General features: G+C 53.4%; 1 protein-coding gene across 1 annotated transcript in view; it reads right to left on the bottom strand.

Annotated features, from left to right (window-relative positions):
- Nucleotides 1-20,578, bottom strand: part of JPH3 (junctophilin 3) — a 59,963-nt gene that overhangs the window by 34,251 nt on the left and 5,134 nt on the right. Inside the window, exon 2 of the mRNA XM_009277272.2 lies at nucleotides 7,848-8,625. Coding sequence (XP_009275547.1) covers nucleotides 7,848-8,625 — 778 coding nt within the window. The remainder of the gene's footprint in view (nucleotides 1-7,847; nucleotides 8,626-20,578) is intronic.

A 20,578-nucleotide genomic window follows, 5' to 3' on the forward strand; every position in this document is an offset into this window, starting at 1 on the left:
TGGGGCTGTTGCTGCAGGGTAGCGGGTGGGTGGGTGGCTGGGGCGGGGGAGCAGCGGCTGGCAGGAACGCATGCCAGGAAACCCAAAACAGGAGCTGGGAGAGGAAAAAAAGCACACGGGCCTCTCTCGCGAGATGGGAAGGCGGCGTAGCTGTAGTGTAGGGACCCCAAAACCTCTCCCCATGGCTCTCCTCCGCTATCAAAGCTTCAGCGTGCTGCATCGCCGGGGTGCAGCGTGGGAGCTGGCAGGGACACGGCGCAGCAGCTCCCACTGACACAGCCGGGGGGGTTCAGGGTGGTGGGACGTGGCGGCAGGGGGCTGGGATGCTATAGTTAGCATCCCCCCGCATCTAGCCCTTGGGCTTGACTGCAGGTTTGCATGTACCCCCACCAGTTTCCTTGCACCCCGCAAAGGGTGAGGATGATGATGGAGGAGAGCGACAGGGCTGCGAGCCAGCCCGCCTGCCAGGCAGCTGCGCAGGCTGGGGGAGGATCTCTCCCTTCCCTCCTGAAGATCGCTGAGAAAAGCAACGCTGCAGTTTCTGCTCGTTGAATAGGAAAAGCAGCAGAAAGAAAAATCAGGGGCTGGCTTGTTGTTGTTGTTGTTGTTGTTGTTGGCTTTTTCTTTTTTTTCCTCTCTGATGAGAGGTGGCTGCTCCACCCGAAAGCCAGTGGGTGACAGCACCCTACTCCCCTGCTGCTGGCATCGGCATGGAGAAGAAGAGGCTTCACCATCCTCTTCTTCAGCTCATTCCCTCTTCCCCGTGCTGTGCAGGCAGTCAGGGCAGACAGGAGGTTATTGTGTTAACGGGGGGATCTAGCACCGCTCGGGAGGCTGAAATCATCCTGCACCATCTCCCGAGAAGGGCTGATTCTGCAGCAGGGCCAGCCCCAGCAGGACAGCAGCGCCGGCTGCTCAGCCCATGCACTAAGCTGGTAAAAGGCTTGAATTAGAAACCAGGCTGATGATCTGGGCTGCGATGGTCTGCCACGGGATGCCAGAGAGGAGGAGGAGGAGGACGAAGCAGCCTCCCCTTCGGCCTCCCGCGCTGGCCCCTGCCTCCTGCCCAGCTCTCCGGGGCAGCCCCTTCCCGTGGAAGCGGTGGCTGCCAGGAGTGAATCACCTTCCCATCCTTCCTGCCTCGCTGCCAGCCGGTGCCATCCCTGCCCGTTTCCATCTGGTCCCGCTGCAAAAGCGACCGCGGAGCAGGCACCGGCACATCGTGCTCCGGCACCGGCACGGCTCTCCCATTCCGGCTCTACTGCCGGGCGTTTCGCTTCCTCCCGCATCCCAAGACCGCTCTCCTGCTTCACTCTACGGCAAAGCCATGCTGCACTTCGCTGCGGGCCTGCCGCGACACAAACCGTGTCTGCCAGGACCGCAGGGATTTCAGAGATCTTCCCCGATGAGCGCGGGGAGGAGGGCAGAGCCGGCTGGGATCACAACGAATCCAACGGGCTGTGAATCTCCGCTCTGCCCATGTTACTTCATCACGACCCAGCAAGGTTGGAAATTATTAAACAAAAGCATGTTGCCTGGGCCATGGAGCCGGGGTGTTTTATCTCATATTTGGTTCAGTGAACAGGGAAGATGGTGGGAGCCACCGAATCGGGAGCAGCAGTCGTTAAGGATGGGAGAGCAGCAAAGGGAGAGGGACTAGCGAAACCCATGCCGAGCTGCTCTCCTAGAAGCTAAAAAAGACCCTGCTGAGGTTTTTTCCAGTTGGATTACTTTGTAAAGCATCATTCCTATGAAAGGCACTTAATTTTCCAGCCTGTTCATGTCTGTGCACGGATGTGCCCCTCCACCTCTGCACCGTGGCGCAGGCAGCGGGGTGGCAGTCGGGGACACGCAGAGCTGGCCCTGCGCGAGCGTGCCGGCTAGTTCCTGATTCACGGACGTAAAAGGGCTTAGCTTACTAGTCCTGATTTTTGACACGGACGTAAAAGGGCTTAACGCTGTAAGTCCTGTCTGAGCAGGAAGTTATTAAATTGGCATTGCAGGAGGATTTAAACAGTCACGGTGCAGACAGCAGGTCCCGCAAGAGCCGGCAATAGGTAAGGTCACAATGCTCCGGGATGCTGTCTGGGGATCCGCCGTTCCTCGAGTGTCCTGAACTAGAGGTGGAAACTGTGCTTGCCATGAGTCAGAGGTACCCGTGTCATCCCAGCTGACAGTGACACACAAACGGGAGGAGTAACAACTGATCCTAATCTCTGCCGCCACGGTATCGCCTGACCCCTGTCAACACGCGGGAGCTTGCGCCCGGGCAGGAGGAGGGGAGGGACGTGGCAGAGGGAAGGAGCTGGCAGGAAGGAAAGTCGGCGTGCTCTGCCGCAGCCCTGCTCAGCTCTCTGTCAACGGTAAAGCCTGTTGGAGGCTGCCAGCCCTGGGCTTTGCTCCTCTCTGCATTGCACAAGGCGCTGTTTGGGAGGGAAGGAGGGCAGGAAGGAAAAAGAAAATGCTGCCATAAAGAGAATTACCTCCTGCCCCAGCTGATTTCAGCCTTCGAGTCACCTCCATCCATCCCCTCTGCGCTTTTCTCTCTGTCGCTCCGTCCTCTGCACTCCTCAAGGAAAGGATGGAGAAGAGACGGAGGGAGCACGCTCTCCCTGCATGAGACCCAGTGGGTGCCAGGTGATGCCGTCGGTGACCCCATCGGTCCCAAACTAATGGGCAGAAGTGACTTCTGCACAGAGCCCCAAGCTCCAGCTGGCAAACACCATGCCGCAGGGAGCTGCAGATGCTGAACTCACGCATGGCCTCAGCGGGGAAAGGGGCAGTGCTTCTCTGAGGGGCCATAAGTAGAGGAAACCCCACCCTGGACGCAGAGGGGCTGGACAAGGTGGTGGGAGGCCCCGCCGTGCTTGGTCTGATCCCTGAAGCATTCGCTCAGCCCCATCCCCGCAGCCGGTTCAGCTGTGACCCATTTCAGCTTCAGCCCACTGCCGGCTCGTCCCCGCCATCCTGACCCGAGGAAGGGGACATGTAACCCTTTTGGGGCCACAGCGTTCCCCTTAACCCACATCCCTCCTCCTCCCCCTTCTCCATCCGCAGCGAAAGCCCCTCCAGCAGCACGAAGCGGGGATTAGGGCAAGACTAATGCGGGAGCCCCGCAGCCACCTCCCTCAGGCATCAGAAAAGCCAGCAGAAACCTTAAATCAAATGCAGCTAAGTACAATTGCAAAGCTGCAGGCAGAGGCCTGCGAGAGCATTAAGCAGCATTATTACGGCTCGGCGTACTGCCGGTAGTGACATTACCGCAACTTAAAATGTTTGGGATCAGAACTGCAGAATCTATTCTTTTCTGTGGGTTTTGCCTGGGCTGCATTTCCATTTTTCTGAAGAAAATACCTGTTTGGCTCAAACAACCTTCTGCACTTTGCTGTTCAGCTCTCCAGGGCTTTTCTTGCCTTCCTGCTCCCCATTGTATGTCAAACGCAGACGGATGCTTCGCCCTCACTGCAGCATCCTGAAGGAGCAACCATGCTGAGTCCAAACATTTTCCTTTACCCGTCCTCGCTGCCAGGTTGTCTTTATTCGCTTCCTCTTTCTTTTTTTCTCCAGTTCCCCTTTCTGAAGTTGAATGACACTGTGCTAATTTGTAGCCCAACTCCTCCTGAGACTATTGAGCTTAATTATATTTTTCTCATTGTTGGTGAATAGCTCGGCCATAATTATGCCTGGAAGTGCATTACTTAGGACTAACCTGAGAACAGCATCCCCTGTGGGGTGCTAGGGCATTGGCGGCTCTGAGGAGCTGTTATTTAAGGTGCTGAACAAGGGGGCCCCATGAACCTCGTGCTGGAGAGGAGCTGAGCGCTTGCCAAATGCTGCCCGTCTCTGGGACTCTCATCCCTAGCACTGGTAACGGCCCCTCCTTTCATCAGTAGTCCGGCCACTAATTACAAAACCTTGAACTGCGGTAGCAGAAGGAAATCCTGGGGAGAATTAGGGTCTGTCTGCCTTGCATTAAAACTGCCATCATCCGTCGCGGAGAGCTGAAGTCGGTCCTGAGCTCCCCCTGATGCTCCACGTGCATCTATCCTCCACGTCCAGCGGCTGTGATGAAAGCCAAGGGGTGAGGGTGAGCTTTCTGGCCCACCTCTCTTGCCTGGATATTATATTTTAGTTGACCGTGACACACCAGTGCCGATGGACAACTTGCCTTTGGCATCGACGTTATCTCTAATGAGATGGGAGCCGGTGTCTCCAGTGCATCCTCCATCCTCCCAGGGTAGCAGCAGAAAGAGTGATGGCTCTTGGCTGATGTGAGAGGGGAATGAAGCACCCCATAGCACAAAGAGGACACCCTGCGCCTTCATTTGAAACAGGCTGAAAAAGGGCTCCCTCCCTGGGTACCTCCGAAAACCGATAGTTCATGTCAACGGTAGTTTTTCAGGCCTGATTCATAGCCCTTCTCGCCCACTGACTTTGCACAAACTATTTCAGCAAATGGGCAATATAAGAGGAAAGAAAGTGTTATTTCATTTTAATTGCATCGAAGAAAATTTAGGAGAATCATCTACTGAACCTAAAAACTATTCTTTAAATGAGCTTACTTTTCTGTGTCACAAATAACATTGTACTCTGTTCAGACTAAAACAACTTTAAGAATCCAATTTACTTGTCTTCAGTACACTATGTTTTTAGCCTACTTTCCTCAGGAAATGGGGCTTACTTCTGTGATTGTGCTGTTTATATATCTATATGCCATCACTCCCACACTAATAACTTTTGAACGTGTTGGCCAATTCCAACCAAATCTGACAGAGTGGTAGAGTTTTCAAAAATACTGAATTCTTACAAATTTAATGAAATACGTGGGTGGGCACATATTTTCCCCCACCAAGGGAAAGGCTGCAGAGTGAACTCAGCCTTATTATTAGACAGAAGAGAATACACACACACACATACACAGACACACACCAGTGCTGTTATAAAATCCCCAGGTGCTGGTAAGCCAGAGCCCACGTTGGTATTAGATGGGGAATATTGCACCCCTGAGCCCCAAAGCCACTGAAATGAGCATCGGGATTCCTCTGCCAAGGCACCCACTGCCTATTTTGTGCATTTCTTTCTGTTTGGATGATGCAATTTGGTGTGGGCACTGCAGGGGAGTGTTTATTCATTTAGAAGCTTTAAAATTAATCGGACTAATTATATGAAAGCCTTTCTAGCTGGTTCTAGGTTTGTAAAACCTTGCTCTCTTCTGGTTCTGCATGCTGGGATGCAGCCGAGGAGAGACTGTCCGTGCAAAAACCCTCGCAAAGGGGAAGAGCCTGAGCTGAAGGACTGCAGGTTTCAGACAAAGCAGCTCTCCCCGCTTGCATTTCGAGGTCCTTGGGCCTCTCCTGTGTGCAGCCGAATTGCAAACCCAAGACACCCTCCAAGACTTGGGGCCGAGCCTGTACGCCTGCCTAATCCCACCTGCCCCGCGTCTCCAGCAAAGCCTAAATCCTGCGATCCTACCCGGCCGTAACCGAATGGTTTGGCTCTTCTTGGATAGGTTTCGGGGCCTCATCATAAGCCATTAACACAGGCAGCAAAAACTCCCGGGACGGATGTCATTCGCAGTTGGTAACCCAGCGCTAATGCACAGCGCCCGTCACGTTGGAGTCAGTCTGTCCCTGGCTCACGCAGCGAGAGATGGGCTGCGCAGCAGATCAATAAAGGGCTTTTCAACACACCAGCAGCCCTCGTGCACCGGAGGCGATGGCTGTGCCACAAAAAAAGCAAAACCCTGGGTTCCAAGCGCTTGCTTTCTTCCCCATGTGTCTAGTCAAGAACAGACTAGTTAAGACCGAGCGCAAACAGCGGAGGGAGCCGGGCTGCGGGATGGAGATGTCAGGTTGTTCACGGAGCATTTTTTGGTGGGACCAGGTTCAGTCTCTGACGGAGCATCCTCGAAGCAGTGCACTCCCATTCATTTATTTCTTTGCATCTTCACTGATGATTAAAGGGGTCCTCTGCGTGGTCCCCAAATCCCACAGCTTTTCTCCTCCTCCATGCACACGCGTGGTCACGGGCTGCATCCTCCCTCCCAGCACTGCTGCTGCTCTCCAGCAGAGCTCGGGACTGCGCTACCCCAGCCGGTACAGGGGGGGAAGGTATTCATGCCCTGGCATTGCTATCTGATTTGATTTTTTCCTTCTCCTCTCTCATAATGAGAAGGTGGAACATTATATGCCAAGAGCTCATTAGGCACTTCCAACATGGGGTGGTCATATCTCTTTCAACTCCCACTCTCATGGCTTTCCAGGACCCTTACCACCTGGAGACGGAGGATACTCAGGTTCTCAGACCCGGCATCCCACGGCATAGACCTCCACGTTTCCAGGATTCAGGCCTTTCTATCGAGGCATTCACATCCCCAGATCACAGGGAAAGATCTGGTCTTTCCGCTGCTCTGCAGTCTGTTTCCTACCTGGCAATCTAGTGGGATTTTTTTTTTTTTTCCCCCAAAGCTTTGACAACAATTTGGTACAACGTCAGCTCAAAAACATCATCAAGCCCAAATATGCTCCCAAAGCAGGCCTGGGAGTCTCATTCACATTGCAGATAAGTCATCGGCAGACATGCTGATAAAGATTTCAAGTGTGACTCTGCATACAAATGATCCAGACCCAACAATCTAGCACAGGCGACTCAGGAGGTACCTGGGTTTTTCCCCTAACCCCAGCCCTTTTTCCCCAGCCTGGCTGCTATACGTAGCACTTGCTCAGAAACCAGAAAGGAATGACCACGCTCTATTAAACCAACCCTAAAAAGTGATACAAAGAGCCCTGAATTCGGCAGAGGAGCCTTTCCTCCTCGGCTCACCTCTTGTCTGGGAGCTCGCTGCAAGTCACGAAGCTCCAGGCGTATTTTGGGAGCTAGCTAGAAGGTGCTTGAGTTGGCCCTGCTTTGAGCTGGGAGTTGGACCTTACTTCAACCTAAACGAGACATGACCCCGTCCCCATCCAGGAGGGGTCCTGCTGGTTTTCAGCTGGATCAGGTCCCTGCTCTGAATCACTGAGCAGTTCCATGATGGCTACAGCCAGCCCGGGGAGTGGGGACTTCTTGAGGCTTGTAGGGATTATTTGGGCAATAAAGAAGCTCTGCTGCTTTCTAGCAGAGCCTCAGGCAGGGCAAACCCTCCCCAGGCATCAGCTGCAGCCAGAGATTTGACTGCTTTTCCACTCAAAACCTCTTTCGGGAACAGAAATAGCTGGGAATCCTCCCAGCACAGGCCAACCCTGGGATGGTTCCTCTTGGCTATAAGTCAGACAGAGGATACAGGCAAACAGCATCTCAGGAGCTCTTCTGCTAAGGGTATCATCCTGCTTATTAAAGAGGCTAGGGAGAAAAGGGGTGAATAACCCAGTACCTCCTAAGTGACAGCTATCAGCCTGTGAGCCCCACACCATGACCCACAAGTGCAGTCCCACCACGGTGCAACCACCCCCTGCACAGGCTGCAGCGAACGCACCGCTCTGGGTGACCCTGCATGGCCTCGACGGCTGGTTCGGGAAGGTCGTGCATCCACAGCTCACTCAGAGGTAGCAGAGGGACAGTTTGGCTTGGATCCACCCCATTTTGAACACCACCCATGAGGCTTGGGCAAGCCCAGGGGCTTGGCTTTCCAGGATGCTGCCTGCTCCCCCTTTGGGGTCCAGATTGCACCAACCGCTCCCTGCACCAGCAGATGCCCACCGCAACCTCTGCCTGCCTCCAGCAGCTTCCCTAAAATACCCCCCCCGAGCACTTACTACCGCAAAAAGTCTCATCCAACTACTCCCATCAAACTGCAGCTGTCGGGGCTGGACCCCTGCCGAGATGCCGCGTCGGGACGAGGACCACCTTACCTGGACGCTGCGATCTCCGCTTTCTGCTTGGCGATGGTGGCCGCCCGCTCGGCCGCCTCGACAGCCCGATCCACCTTCTCGCGGATCTTGCTGGCCCGCAGCGGGATGAGGTTCTTCCTCTTGCCGCTGACCAGGACGTTCTGCTTGTACTTGCCCTCCTCCTTGGTGCCGTCGGGGAAGGTCATGCAGCCGTAGCCGTGGCGCTTGTTGTTGGCCCATTCTCCCTCGTACTTCAGCCCGTCCGAGCGTTGGCTCACCCCGAAGCCCGACCGCTTGTCGTTCTTCCACTCGCCGACGTAGATCTCAGTGGTGGTGGCGTCGATGTCGTCTTCGATGACGGAGAGCTCGGCTTCGCCCTCGCCCAGGCTGATGGTAGAGTTGATGTCGCTGGCGGTGGAGCTGACCGTGCTCATCCCAGCTTCGCTCCGGAAAGAGCTCTGCTTGCTCCGCTGGCTGGCCAAGGAGCTCTTGGACTCGGACTTACGGAGCTTGAGCCCGCTCAGCAGCGACCGCCGGAAGATGCCCTTCTTCTTGCTCTTGAGGATCTCGGCGTCGCTGTGGGCCATGAGGACGAAGCCACCCCGGGAGACGGCAGGGCTGCCGGCCACCGCCGGCGAGGAGTCGGGGTGCAGCGCCGTGCCGTTGGTGTGCTCGCTGCGCAGGGAGTTGATGGACGTCCTCAGGGGTGACCTGATAACCGCAGCCATGCCGTAGGGAACGCTCTGCCGGACGCCGTAACCCTGGCGCATCCCTCCAACCCACTGGCCCTGGTATGTCCCTGGGAAGAGGAGACAAAAGCAAAGAGGGGTTTCATGGCATGGCATCCTGTGGACAGCTAACGGCATCAAACTCCTCTGCGAGCCCTTCGTTAGCGGGAGCAGCAAAGTGCAGCTCTGGATCCCGGTCCCATCTCCGTGACAAGGACTGTAATGTCACGTTGTGGGAGGAAAAAATAACATCTTGGTTGGATTGCAGGCATGCACTCCAGCTGCAGTGCGGAAATATTAGAAACCAGCCAAGGCACCATCGAGCATGGAGCGATGCTTCGAGGAACTGCCCCTTAGATCAACCCCTAATTTGAAAGGGAAGGGAGCGGGGAGACGGGGTAGGGGAATTGTTATCCGGGAGCAGACTCCGATCCCATCCATGCTGCCGGCAGTGATCAAAGCGGATGGTATATTACAACGCATTTATTTATATACATAGTGCCTTTCATCCGGCGTGTAGTGGAAAGGAGTGGCTCCATAGAAATAAAGGCCTCACGGGGAGAGATCGATTTGGTTATTCCCCTCGGAAACATGCCCCTGTTTGAACTCCTACATTTGCACGGGCACTTACTGGAGCTGCCTGACCGGTCTTTAGCGGGATGAAACGCACATGGGACCTCACCGCGGCACTGGGAATGGAGGCACAAGAAACCCATCCAGCTCGGGAAGCGCAACGGGAGCGTAACGCCCGCCCTGTGTACTGAAACGCGGCCGTAATCTGCCCGGGGCTTATAATCCCTTCCCCTCCTGGAGCTCAGCGATTTGCACAATTTCTCATTTGTCCCAGCCAGTTGAACTGCAAAGCTTGTTTTTATTCTTAGGTCGGCTTAATCTTTTCTGGGCTAGCTCGAGATGCAGTGATTCACTGCCCACCTAAGCCCTCCTGAGGCAGATTGATGAGCCCGAGGACGGCTCCTCGCCCGGCACTGGTGCTGCTGGGATGCTGTGGCCGGTCCCAGCCCGGGGCTGCCCTGCTGCCTCCCATCCCCGGCCAGCGATGCAAAGAGCAGGGCCCCGCGCCGGGACGGGCGCAGGCAGCACCTCGCAGGATCGGGGCCTCCCCTCATTCCAGCCCCGCTCCTGCATGCCGAGGGAGTCTTAAAATAGACTTGCTGAAATAGCGAACCCTGTGGGAATCAAACTGAAACGGCCCTGATGAAAACGGCCCAGATGATTACCGCCGGCTCAGTCTGATAGAGGCTTTCTGTCCCCTCTCTGCACAAGATGCTCTTTGCCCTTAGCAATCACACTGTGATTTGTAGACATGAGCAACCCATCGGGTCCACCTGAGCCGGCTCTTTTGGCTGCAAAAATATTGTTCCCTGAGACCTATCCGCCTTGCTGCAGCGTTTTCCCTCTCAACATTTTCCAACAGCCTAGCAGAAAGGATTATTAAAACGGGCTGTGCTGGCCATCCCCATCCCCATCCCAGATAAACCCTACTCTCGCTGCAAGGAGCGATCCCAGCCCTACAGCTATGTATCCTTTGGCTCCGTTTCATCCCTCATCCCGATCCTACCCTCAGGACTCCCTTAGGGGTTTCCAGCGCCCAGTCCCCGGGGCTCAGCGGTAGCTCTGGAGATGGGTAGGTGCTGGAGCAGCTCATGCTGAGCATCGAACTGCTTACCGAGAGCGTGAAACCAGCACCCAGGCACATTTTGGGGTGCATTTTGGGGTGCATCAGCTGTCTTATCTAATAGCTGCCAGCACTTTGCACAAATCCCCTGGGCTCGGACATCCTTCCCAGTGCTCCGATGCAAGCAACCCCCCGAGGTGCTACATTATCTGAGTGACAGCCTTGTGCACCCCAAAAAAATGCCAGCCGCAAGCTGGGGGACCTCATGAAGACTGCCTTGGAGAAGGGACATGGAAAGGCAGGGCCAGGCAGGCAGGATTTACAAAGGGTTTATAGGATTAGCACCGGTGAGGGAGGCAGAGCACTAGGATTATGGCAGGCACTGGTGGGGCGGGGTGAGGAGGTAGTGGCAGTGCCAGTGGGGAGAAGGATGGGGGACAACCGGCAAGACGGCCAGCAAAGAGCTCGGTGGAGACATCAGACATGTCCTCTGGTTGGGTTTGAGCAGTGAGCCTGGCTTGCCCCACTGAAACCCACTTTGGTGCCCCCAAGAACAGGCAACAACCGATGCTGTGCACCACAGCTCTCCCCGTGCCCAGTGGCACCCTGGAATGGTGCCTGTGGCACGGGAAAGCCCCCCAAGCCATCCGTCCATCCCCTGCAGACCTGGCACCATCACGCTCCCCTTTCTGGCTCCTTCCCAGAGCATCTCGGCAGGACAACCTACTGGGGGTGATGGGCAACAGCCGCCTGTGAGAGATTTCCCCCAACACCCTGAGCACCCCTGCAAACGGAGCCCCCAAGATGGCTTGGGATGTCCTCACCCCATGCTCAACCTCCTGTTGCCTCTAGAGATGGATTCAAGGCATTTCAGGGAAAGGTGCCAGCGTGGGCAAGGGGACAGGGAGAAAAGGTCCTGCACGAGATCCGTCATAGCCCGCCCTGCCCAAGTCCTGGACTCCTTTTCCCTTGGCTGAATCACTTGACTCGGTCCCTGGCCCCAGGCAGGTCCCTTGACCTCCCTGTCTCCTAGCAAATCTGCAGCTGAAAAAAAAAAAACCGGATTAAACTGAAGCACCGTAAAGCAAGCACGGCCCTTTGCTGAAAACCAGAGGCAGTGGCAAAGAGCAGAACAAAGCTGCGTGACAGCGCGTCGCAGCTGGAGCAGAGGCGGCAAATTGGTCACAGCAGGTTACAGCTGCAGCGAGCGCCTGTGTGTATCTCCAGCAAGGCAGAGGTGCCCGGGAAGCCGTCATCTTTGCATGGCCTTAAAACCTACTCCTAGAATTGCACAGCTGCCAGGAGCAATCGCTGCATTTCCCTGGCAAGGCTGATTTTTCTAAGCAGAGGATGCAAGGACTTGAGGAGCCATCCCATCCGGCTGGCTCGTCCTGCTTCTCCCCTCCCAACATCATGGAGCAACTCCCAGCAGAGAGCAAAACCCACACCCCAAGTCTGCTTTCATGGGTGTCATTGCTCTCCCGATTGCTTCCCTGTGGGAGGCAGCAGCATGGCTCACCTCTGGGGATTGCCTAGGAGGGCACAGTCACCTCCCCTACGGCCACCAAGACATCTGGCCACCTTCATGGCCACCAGCAGATCAAAGAGCTTCCTTCCAGGGAGCTGAGTTCATCCGTCCTTCCTCGCCCAAACAGCACTCCTTCCTTCATCTAACTTCATTATGTTTTAAACCCCTAAATATCCCAGGATTTGGCCACGAATACTGGAAGGTCTCAGAGCCATCTGATCTGCATTGCTAAGCACTGTCACCTCCTCCCCTTGCACTGCTCAGCTTAACCTCTCCCCCCTACCATTTGCAGATATATGCACAAAGCTTAATCTCACAAGGAGCCGAGAGACTCTTTCTCCCTGCAGAGATTTTATGATTTTCCACTTTACGTGCCAGGACGGACTGGCTAGAGCTGTTTCAGAGCTAGGGAGCTGAAAAGGGAGCGTGCAATGGGAAGCCCGTGCAGTGGGGACTGTAGGATGGGGCTGGGTGTAACAGGACGAGCACGTCTGATGCAAAAGGTCCCCAGACTGATCTGCTGAGGTGATGAACAGAGGTCCTCAAGGACTTCAGTGCAAACGTAGGGAACTGAGGACCTCCCAGGGTCGGGGCAGAAGAGCAGACACCCTCTTTAACTGTGCACAAGAGGGGAACGTGCCTCCGTTGGGATGGGAAGCAGGGAGCAAGCCAAGACTACTGCAATCCTGGCCACAAGCTGATTGCATTGCCCAAGCCAGGGCACTATGGAAAAGAGGCAAAGCCACCATGATGGAAGGGAATTGCTGGGGAGGCAAATGTGCCAAGCTCTTCCCCCCAGCCATGCAGGTCACTCTTATGGATGCCTTCAGGATGCCACAAATATCCATCCCCCCTTCCGTGTGGCCCTTTTGCACTGGGCAAAAAGGACAAAAGCAGCCAAAAAAGTCTTGGACACAGAAAGAAAATCCTCCTGAGCTAGGTAATTTGTGACTTACTATGGTAATACAACCAAAGCAGCAACCATTTCTGTGTTGTAGCTCTCTCCTTACTATCAATATTTGCAAAAGGCTTCCCGAAGCATTAATTGCATGAGATTAATGGAGTGATTGCATCAGGGAAAATTCAGCATCCATTACGTGGTCAGGGCAGCATCGTGCAGGCAGCTGCAGGCAGCCGAGCTGTGCGGCCAGCGCTAGGGCTGGGTGGAAGTCGTGGACAAAAGCAGATGCATGATAGGAGAGAACTGGACAGCCAAGCCAAGAAATCTCAGCCACCACCATGATCCTGCTGAAAAGAGGGCCTGATTCCGCCCTGGGAATGGGAATTTTGCCATTCATTGTAATGGCAGCAAAATCAGAGCCCGAGGGAATAAGCAGGTTGTGCTCTCGCTCGCTGCGGTTTTACCCCAGGGAAGATTTCTTGACTCCTGGTGTAATTGCTCCAGCAGGATTTGGCCAAGATAAAGGTGATGCCAAGAAGGGTGGGGATGTGGCCACGCGCGTGCACAGGTATAGAGCAGAGATAAGGAGAGGGCATAACCTGAGGCTGGGAGAAAATAACTGAAGTCATCCTGAAAGATGGATTGGTGAGAATATTCCTCTTTCGGAAAGAGCAGATGGAGTGTGAGAAAGGAGACAGGCTCGCAAGAAAGACGAGGAAAGTCGGGATGGGGTGGAAACATGGAGAGAAGAAAATGGGCAATGCAGTTGCTGGCCACTTTCACTTGTGTTCTTAAGCCTGGGGTGGGGTTTTTTTTTGGCTGGCTCCCCTTGGAGCAAGGCTGGGTTGTTTCCAAACAGCTTTTAAAACTCCTGCAGGAATTTCCATTGTCTTGAGGACCATGCAGAGCCCCATCCTTGGCTGGAGCCAGCCAGGCTGAAAGCAGAAAGTGGGAAGCCACTGGCCTCCAAAGCATCATTCCTGATGCTCCAGCAGAAGATCATATGTTTTGAGAAATGACAAGTACCAAAAAGTAATCTAATTTGTTGCAGTTATTCAGCACTTTCTCAGCATTTGGCTCAGGAGGCTAAAATTCATTCTGGGAAGAGAGCAGAGAGTCTGCAGGGCTGCTCCTGTTGTCCCCATAATGCCAAAATCCCTGAAATCAGGGTTCGCCCTGGTTTGTACCTTGTAGAAATGGGGAGGTGAGCGGGACCCCGTGCAAAGCCGGTGGCGAGCCAGCCGGGCGCAGCCTCATCACCTCCACATTCCCTGCTGGAAACAGGGATAATGCAGCAGCACTCCAGCTTTTCAGGTGGGTATTGGGAAGACTAGCTCCTATTTCAAAGTGCTCTGGAAGGATCGGAGGCATTACAGACACCAGGAAGAATGACGGGTTTCCGTTCATTTCCTTGGCTTTGCCAGTTTTTGGGTTTTTTCCTGGGGAGCAGGGAAGGAGGAGACCCAGCTCCAGCTCCAGCTCATCTCCGTGGGGTACAGCCACTGCAGCGGGGCTCGCGTGGGTGCTCGTGGGCCCAGGACCGCGGGGGGAGCTGCTTGCTCTTGCGGACGAGGTCTTCACCATGGCTGGGAAGAGGCAACCAACTCATGGCTTGCTCTTCCCACATGCAGCACACCAGCTTGAAACCTCGAGCAAGAAGAAGAGTCACTTCATTGATGCCATTTGTCTCCGTACCAGGTGCCTTTCGCACATAAGAGTGAAATGGAGAGGGAGAAGAGACCTGGAACATCTAGAAAATGGCCTTTCTGGCCCAGATGGAGGTGGCCTACAGAGCTGCACTCAGCAGGTGAAGGTGGGAAGTGCCACAGGGTGGAAAGAGCCCGGCTTTGCCTCTTGCTGCCCTGAGCCGAGGGGCCGCCTGCCACCCGCAGTCCTCTCCTGCTTACGGAGAGATGGCGAAGACCAACAACGATGCCCAGGGGACTCCGGCTTTCAGACAAATAAGCAGCACCTTAGGGCACGCCAGAGCAATAGGCGGATTTTGAACGATACAGGGGGAAGCCCCAAGGGAGGATGATGGGCTGCTCACAGCCCAGCAACGCACGTGGGGCTTCCCTTGACCGAAGGTGGGATCGTTCACTTGGCTATAAACCTGATCCATCTTCACCACGGCGTTGGAAGGAGACAGAAGTCAGGATTTTTTGGGTTGGAACGGCTGCATTTTCTGTCCTCCCTCCCCCCGTACCCAAGGATCTGGCATTTTGCAGGCTGCTGAGCCCTCTGCCTCCAGTCCAGGAACACCACCAAGTACAAGCTTTACGGACTGAAGGCTGCTCACAGGCTTTTCCCGCACCGAGAGGGCCGGTTCAGCGTCCTGCAGGATGAAGCCCTTGGCCAGCACACGGGGTAAAGCACACAGGGAGGTTTGCACAGACCTGCCCTGCCTTGCTCCCCTTCAGTTTCTCGCATGGAGAAATTCAAGCAGTTATTTAGGATGTTGTAAAGCATTTTGAGGCCTGTGGACACATACTTATTCTTATCACAACATGACCTCGGAAAAAGTCAAATGCTTAGAAAAATGGTTTAAAAAAAAAGAGTTAAAAAAATACAGATAACCTACTGTCACGGCTTAATGCAAGGTATTTCCAGGTTAGCTAAAATAATCAGCAACACGGGCCCAGCTACCCAGGCTTTCACAGAACATGGGAGCAGCAGGCTTCAAAGGGCAGGTTTCTCTGTAGCCTCTGTCCCATCCTTGAAGCACAGCCAGATCCGCCTGTTACGGTGACTGTGTTCGGCAACGGCAGTGATCCAAACCTCCCAGCTCGCTTTCGCCACTCAGCAAGATTTGGGAATGAGGTCTGAGTCGTCCGAAGTGCCCGTCTACTTTTCAAAACCGAGCAGAAGTCATTAGACCTTGCAAATTGCTAGTTTATCTTGTGAAGGATCCTTCCTGGTATGCTCACCTCCCCTCTTATCTCTGAACTCTGCAGCATATTAATTAAAGATGTCTGATGGCAATAATTAGGCCGGTCTCTTGGATTACAACACAAGGAACAAGTTTTACAGATAGCACTTTCCAGCTATTTGATATCAGAAAGGCCCAGGGAGGATTCAGGCACAAATCACGTTTAGCATCTCAGAAACATCTATCCAAAAGAGAAGATGTATGAGAGAAAAGAGAGGACTGGAGGATGCTAATTCAGCCTCAGTCCTGACAGTGTGATGATGGGGACATCCTTGTTGGCCACCCCGGCTGATGTCCAGCAGTCAGGGGGCTTTGCTGGTAAAAATGTGACCCCCAAATGTGCTACCTGCATTTATGGGTCCTCCTGAGCATGCATATGGGTGCATGTTTGCTGCCAAGACATCCCAAGAGCCGTCCTACCTGCACTATCACTCCTGGCAGCAGGACAAGGCATCGCGCTGCGTGCCTTGCATTCCCTGCCCCGTCCCCAGCTGCCGGTTGGAGAGCAGCAATCGTCCCCCAGATGCTCACCTAAATCCCACACTGGCATGACGTGGAGGGCTACGACTTGCTGCCAGCATTGCCCACCGTAAAAGGTGGGAATCAGTGATGGTGCCTGTGGGCAGCGCCGCATGGATATGGCACCAGCGGCAAATTACCTCCGCCCAGCCCTGCCAAGGCTCTCCATGCCTCTGACCATCACCAAGCCATGCTAAAAACACAGTCAGATGCTTCTGCTGTGGCTGCTAATTTGCCAAAAATATGCTCTGGTAACTGCTTACACAGGGGAAGAAATAAAGTACGGATTTTTGAGTATGCAAATATAATCTGCAGGCACGAACACGTGATGGATGTTAGTCATATTGCTTAATGTGAGGCTGGATACATACATACGCGATGGGCACAGTGGGGTCCAGGCACCCGAGGAGGAGAGAAGGGCAAGAGGGAACGGAGAAGGGAGAAGGGCAGAGCAGAAAGAAGAGAGGAGAAGACTAGAGCAGAGCTGTCATGGGCTGCTTTGCTACTGCCTGGGTGCTGGGTAGCATTAAGTCTGTTGCTGGGGCTCAACAAATAATAAATCATTACAAGTCTGCAGCTCATATCAGCATGGTTAGCTTGTACTTTTAAAAGCTAAATGGCAGGGACCCTCCATCTAAGGAAACAAACCAGTGGAGTTGTTGGGTTTGGATGATGTACCGTAGGAGATCATTTTGCAGCCAAGTAGAGATGGGTGCAGGGCTGGCCCTGGCAGAGCCAGCACCTCGCTGGGCACCTCTGCAGGAGCAAGAGCCGGGGGCTGGCGGGAGGAGATGGATTTGTACAGCCTCACGCCACAGCCAGGGAATCTGCCTCCTCCTCTGCGGGTGCAAATAACAACGTAAAGTAACTCTGGCAGAAATACCACAGAACAGGGATTGCTCAAGCGTTCTCCATAGGGAAAATCATCTGAAAGGCAGGTTCACATGTGGCGAGAATGCTCATCTGGGGGATATGAGCCCCATCCAAAACATGGGGGGTCCTTTATATTCTCATTGCCATGATGCCTGGCCCCAAAGATACTTTGCAATCAGGCAAGCAGCAGAATGAAGCTACTTCCCTCACGGGCAAACGTTAATGTGCGTCATATTGCAAAGACTGCCGATATTGGCACTTACAGATGGGAAACTGAGGCAGAGAGCGAGACGGAGGAAGAGCTCCTCCAACAAAACGAGGTGTGTGCCTCCTCCTGTGGGCATGAAGTGGCTTTGCACAGCCTACAGCAAAACTACGGCAGGGCAGGGAATGGGGCAAAGCCCCGAAGCTGATGTCCTACGTCTGAAGATAACCCCAGCCGCAGGAATTAAGCCATTTTCCACAGGGACTGGCCAGTGATGGATACGTGCCCTTATAATATTAAGGAGAAGCCACTCCAGAAAAATCATGTATGGAAATTCAGCTCGGATAACATCTGCGAGAGGAGCATCCCCCCAGTCACACGACTACGTTCGGTCTCGCCTGACAACGGCTTCCGAGGCATTTTGGCTATTTGCTTCAAAGGGGAAAAACTCAATTTGCTCTCCACCGTGTGCAGGAAAACGCAAGTCTGTCCTGAGCACCCCCTCCCTCTTTCCTCTCATTGCTTCTGTACCTCCTGCTTCCCCAAGCGTGTTTGCGTTCGTTAGTAATTGCCTTTTCCAGCCAGCATTCGGAGAAATGCTTCAAACCATTATAATGACAATAAAATCTTGGCATCGCTAATTCTGATGGGGCTCATAATGCGTCTCAGGCCGGTTGTGATTTTTCTTAAAGCGCCAGGTCCTGGAGTCAGGGGAAATACAGCTTTTCAAAAGGAAAGAACCGAAGAAAGAAATTTCTAGTCTTCCTGGGAATGGGAAGCGCCGGGTCCGCCAGAGCCATGGAAGGTCAAGGGAGCATCATCCCCTGGCTGAAACGGGGCCCGTAATGTTGCCCAGGGTAGCTGAATCCCTGCGGATTCGGCCACTGACTGGGGTCAAAACTGGGATAAGGCTTTAGCACGAGGGATGCGAAACATTAACATATCGCTCAGCACCTTTATTACAGCTAATGTGCTCCTCTCACAAAGCTGAGTGAAATCGGGCTGATGCTTAGTCTGTTAATCCTCCAGCGCTCTAATCCTCATCGCAAACTCTGTGATCTCACCCCATTTCTCAGCTGAGCTCACAGGAGTAAGGGCTAATTCTCCGGCACTCACAAACGGCGCTGTGTGCCGGCGCCGGGTTTTGGGGGGCTGCATCCCTTGCGAGGTGTGGGAGATGCTCAGCCTCATCCCATGCGGCTGAGCTCCCCATGGATTGGGGATACGAGGCTGCTCCAGGAGCAGGGATGGCGCAGGACGGGATGAGGCGAGAGCAGGGTTTATTTATTTCCTTTGAAATAAATGATCAATCCCTTATTCAGCCCACGGAAACACCTTGCAGACCCAAAGTGACGCCCTGAGCAGGAAATCATATCTTTATAGTGATCATCTTGGTGCAAATATCTGCAAAATTAGGGACCTTGCTCTGGCTGTTCACTCATTCATGAAAATTCATGACGCTCTGCTGTATGTAAAGAATAAGTGGAACCTCTTCAGGGAATAATTTTGGGAAAGGAGCGGCTGTTCTAAGGGAATGCTTATGCATCAATTGCGATTTTTAAGGATTTTTGGATTCAAAGGCCAGAATATGTCTTTGAAAAGCCAATATCAAACACCAAAATATAAACACTTGCCATTCAAGTGGCTTTCTTCTCCAAGCTCCCCCTTTTTGTTAACAAATACTTCAGTTGTAAGTTAAACAGCTTATTGCAGGGGCAAACTAGCGTTAAGACTCTCCTGTAACTATTGCAAACTCCTGCAAAAAAAAATCCTTTCTTGGTCAGGACTTCAGTTAATGCCAAAGCCAGACCCCAAACAGGCAGAAACTGCAAAATCTCACAAGACAGATGCTAAACCACAGTGTTGCCCCCTATAAGACCATCACCAACGCCATCCTGCCCGGCTTCTGTATCTTCAAGTCATGCCTACATTAATACAGATCATTCATCTACATCAGCATTACCTGACTCAAAGCATTCAAAATTAATCAGGTTCATTTTAAAATCAAGGCATTTTTAAACAGAAGGCATTTTTAGCTCTCGTCTGCTGCTTTCCAAGCCTGTAAGAATGACTTTTCTGCAATAGTCTGGGTGGAAACCTTGCTTCAAAAATGAAGCCGAAAATCTTGCAAAATCACATGATTCCACAAGCTGGAGCTTCAAGGAAAAAAAACGTTCAGCTACAGAAGCAGATGTCACCCAACCACGAGGAGCCCCATGGGATATCAAACCACATGCAAATATCCTGAGATTTGCATTAAAAGCCGTGAGAAACCCACCCCGGCATCCCCAGTGAAAGGATATTAAAATTGTGCTTCAGGACTTAAGTCACCTTCTATTATGGGTCAGGGAGAGGCATGTAAGGGGGTCCGATTGCCCCAAGGCTGGGGTCCTACACCGTCCCCTGGAGCATCACGCGCTGGATAAAATACTCGAGAAGATGGGGTGAGGGTCTAAGCCTGTCTGGCAATTTCTCTCTCACGTACTTTTCCCCGGGGTGAAAATCCTTCTTCCTCTGTCCTGAGCTGTACTTGAAACTAAGCAGCATGTTCCAGTGAGATAAGTAATTACCATGAGTTCATATCATTTATTTTTAATGATGCTGGTCAGAATCTTCATTTAGTATTTTGATTCATTTTTCTATGTTCGGCGGGCCCTGATGTTTCAGTTATTGCTCTCCTAGAACCACTGTTGCACTGCAAGCACCTTCTGTACCAAATCGAGACAGCAAGGTGCTTCATAAACAAAGTTCATAGCTTGCTTTTTTAATTAGCAGGTTCTTAGGGGGGGTTGTTAGGACCAGCTAGGGCCGTGTCTGGATTCTGCAGGAACCGGGAGGATCGGGGATCAGGGTGCATTTGTATTTGCTTGTTTCCACCCACTATTTAAAGTGCATCAACGATTCCTTCCCGGCAGCAAAATAAGACGAGAGCTGATACTTCTAAGGTAATTCTGACACCTGCGCTATGAATAGATCACATGGAAATTTGCCCTCGCTAGTTGGTTCCCTGCAGCTGTAGAGTGAACCCGTGAAAAACCCCGGTATGGAGAGAGGCACGAGGCAGCCCTCGGTGATGCCGCTGCCCATAGTGGCACCGGCCGGTGGTGGTTCATCCAAACCCACTTCTCGGCTCAGGCGAGGAGGCTGCGGCCCTTTCCCGGACAGGCAGGTCCCCCTGTGGCATCCCCGGGTCCATCCCCCCGGAGCGACCCTTTATGCTGGCAAGGGGCCTGCTTTTGCAAAATATTTCGTGGTTTTCATCTCCTCAAGCACTTCAAAGCCGTTTGGCTGGTAGCTCCTGGAGCACCTGCTAAGAGAGCGGCTGGAGGTGTCACCGGTGCCACTGCAGAGGTGGGGAAAGCGGGGCACAAAGCCGCCACGGCTCCTGCCCGGGCAGGACAGGCTGCAAGAGAGCCCACGCCAGCAGCTCCCA

This window comes from Aptenodytes forsteri, unplaced genomic scaffold, assembly GCF_000699145.1.
Source record: "Aptenodytes forsteri isolate BGI_AS27 unplaced genomic scaffold, ASM69914v1 Scaffold50, whole genome shotgun sequence".
Lineage (NCBI taxonomy): Eukaryota > Metazoa > Chordata > Aves > Sphenisciformes > Spheniscidae > Aptenodytes > Aptenodytes forsteri.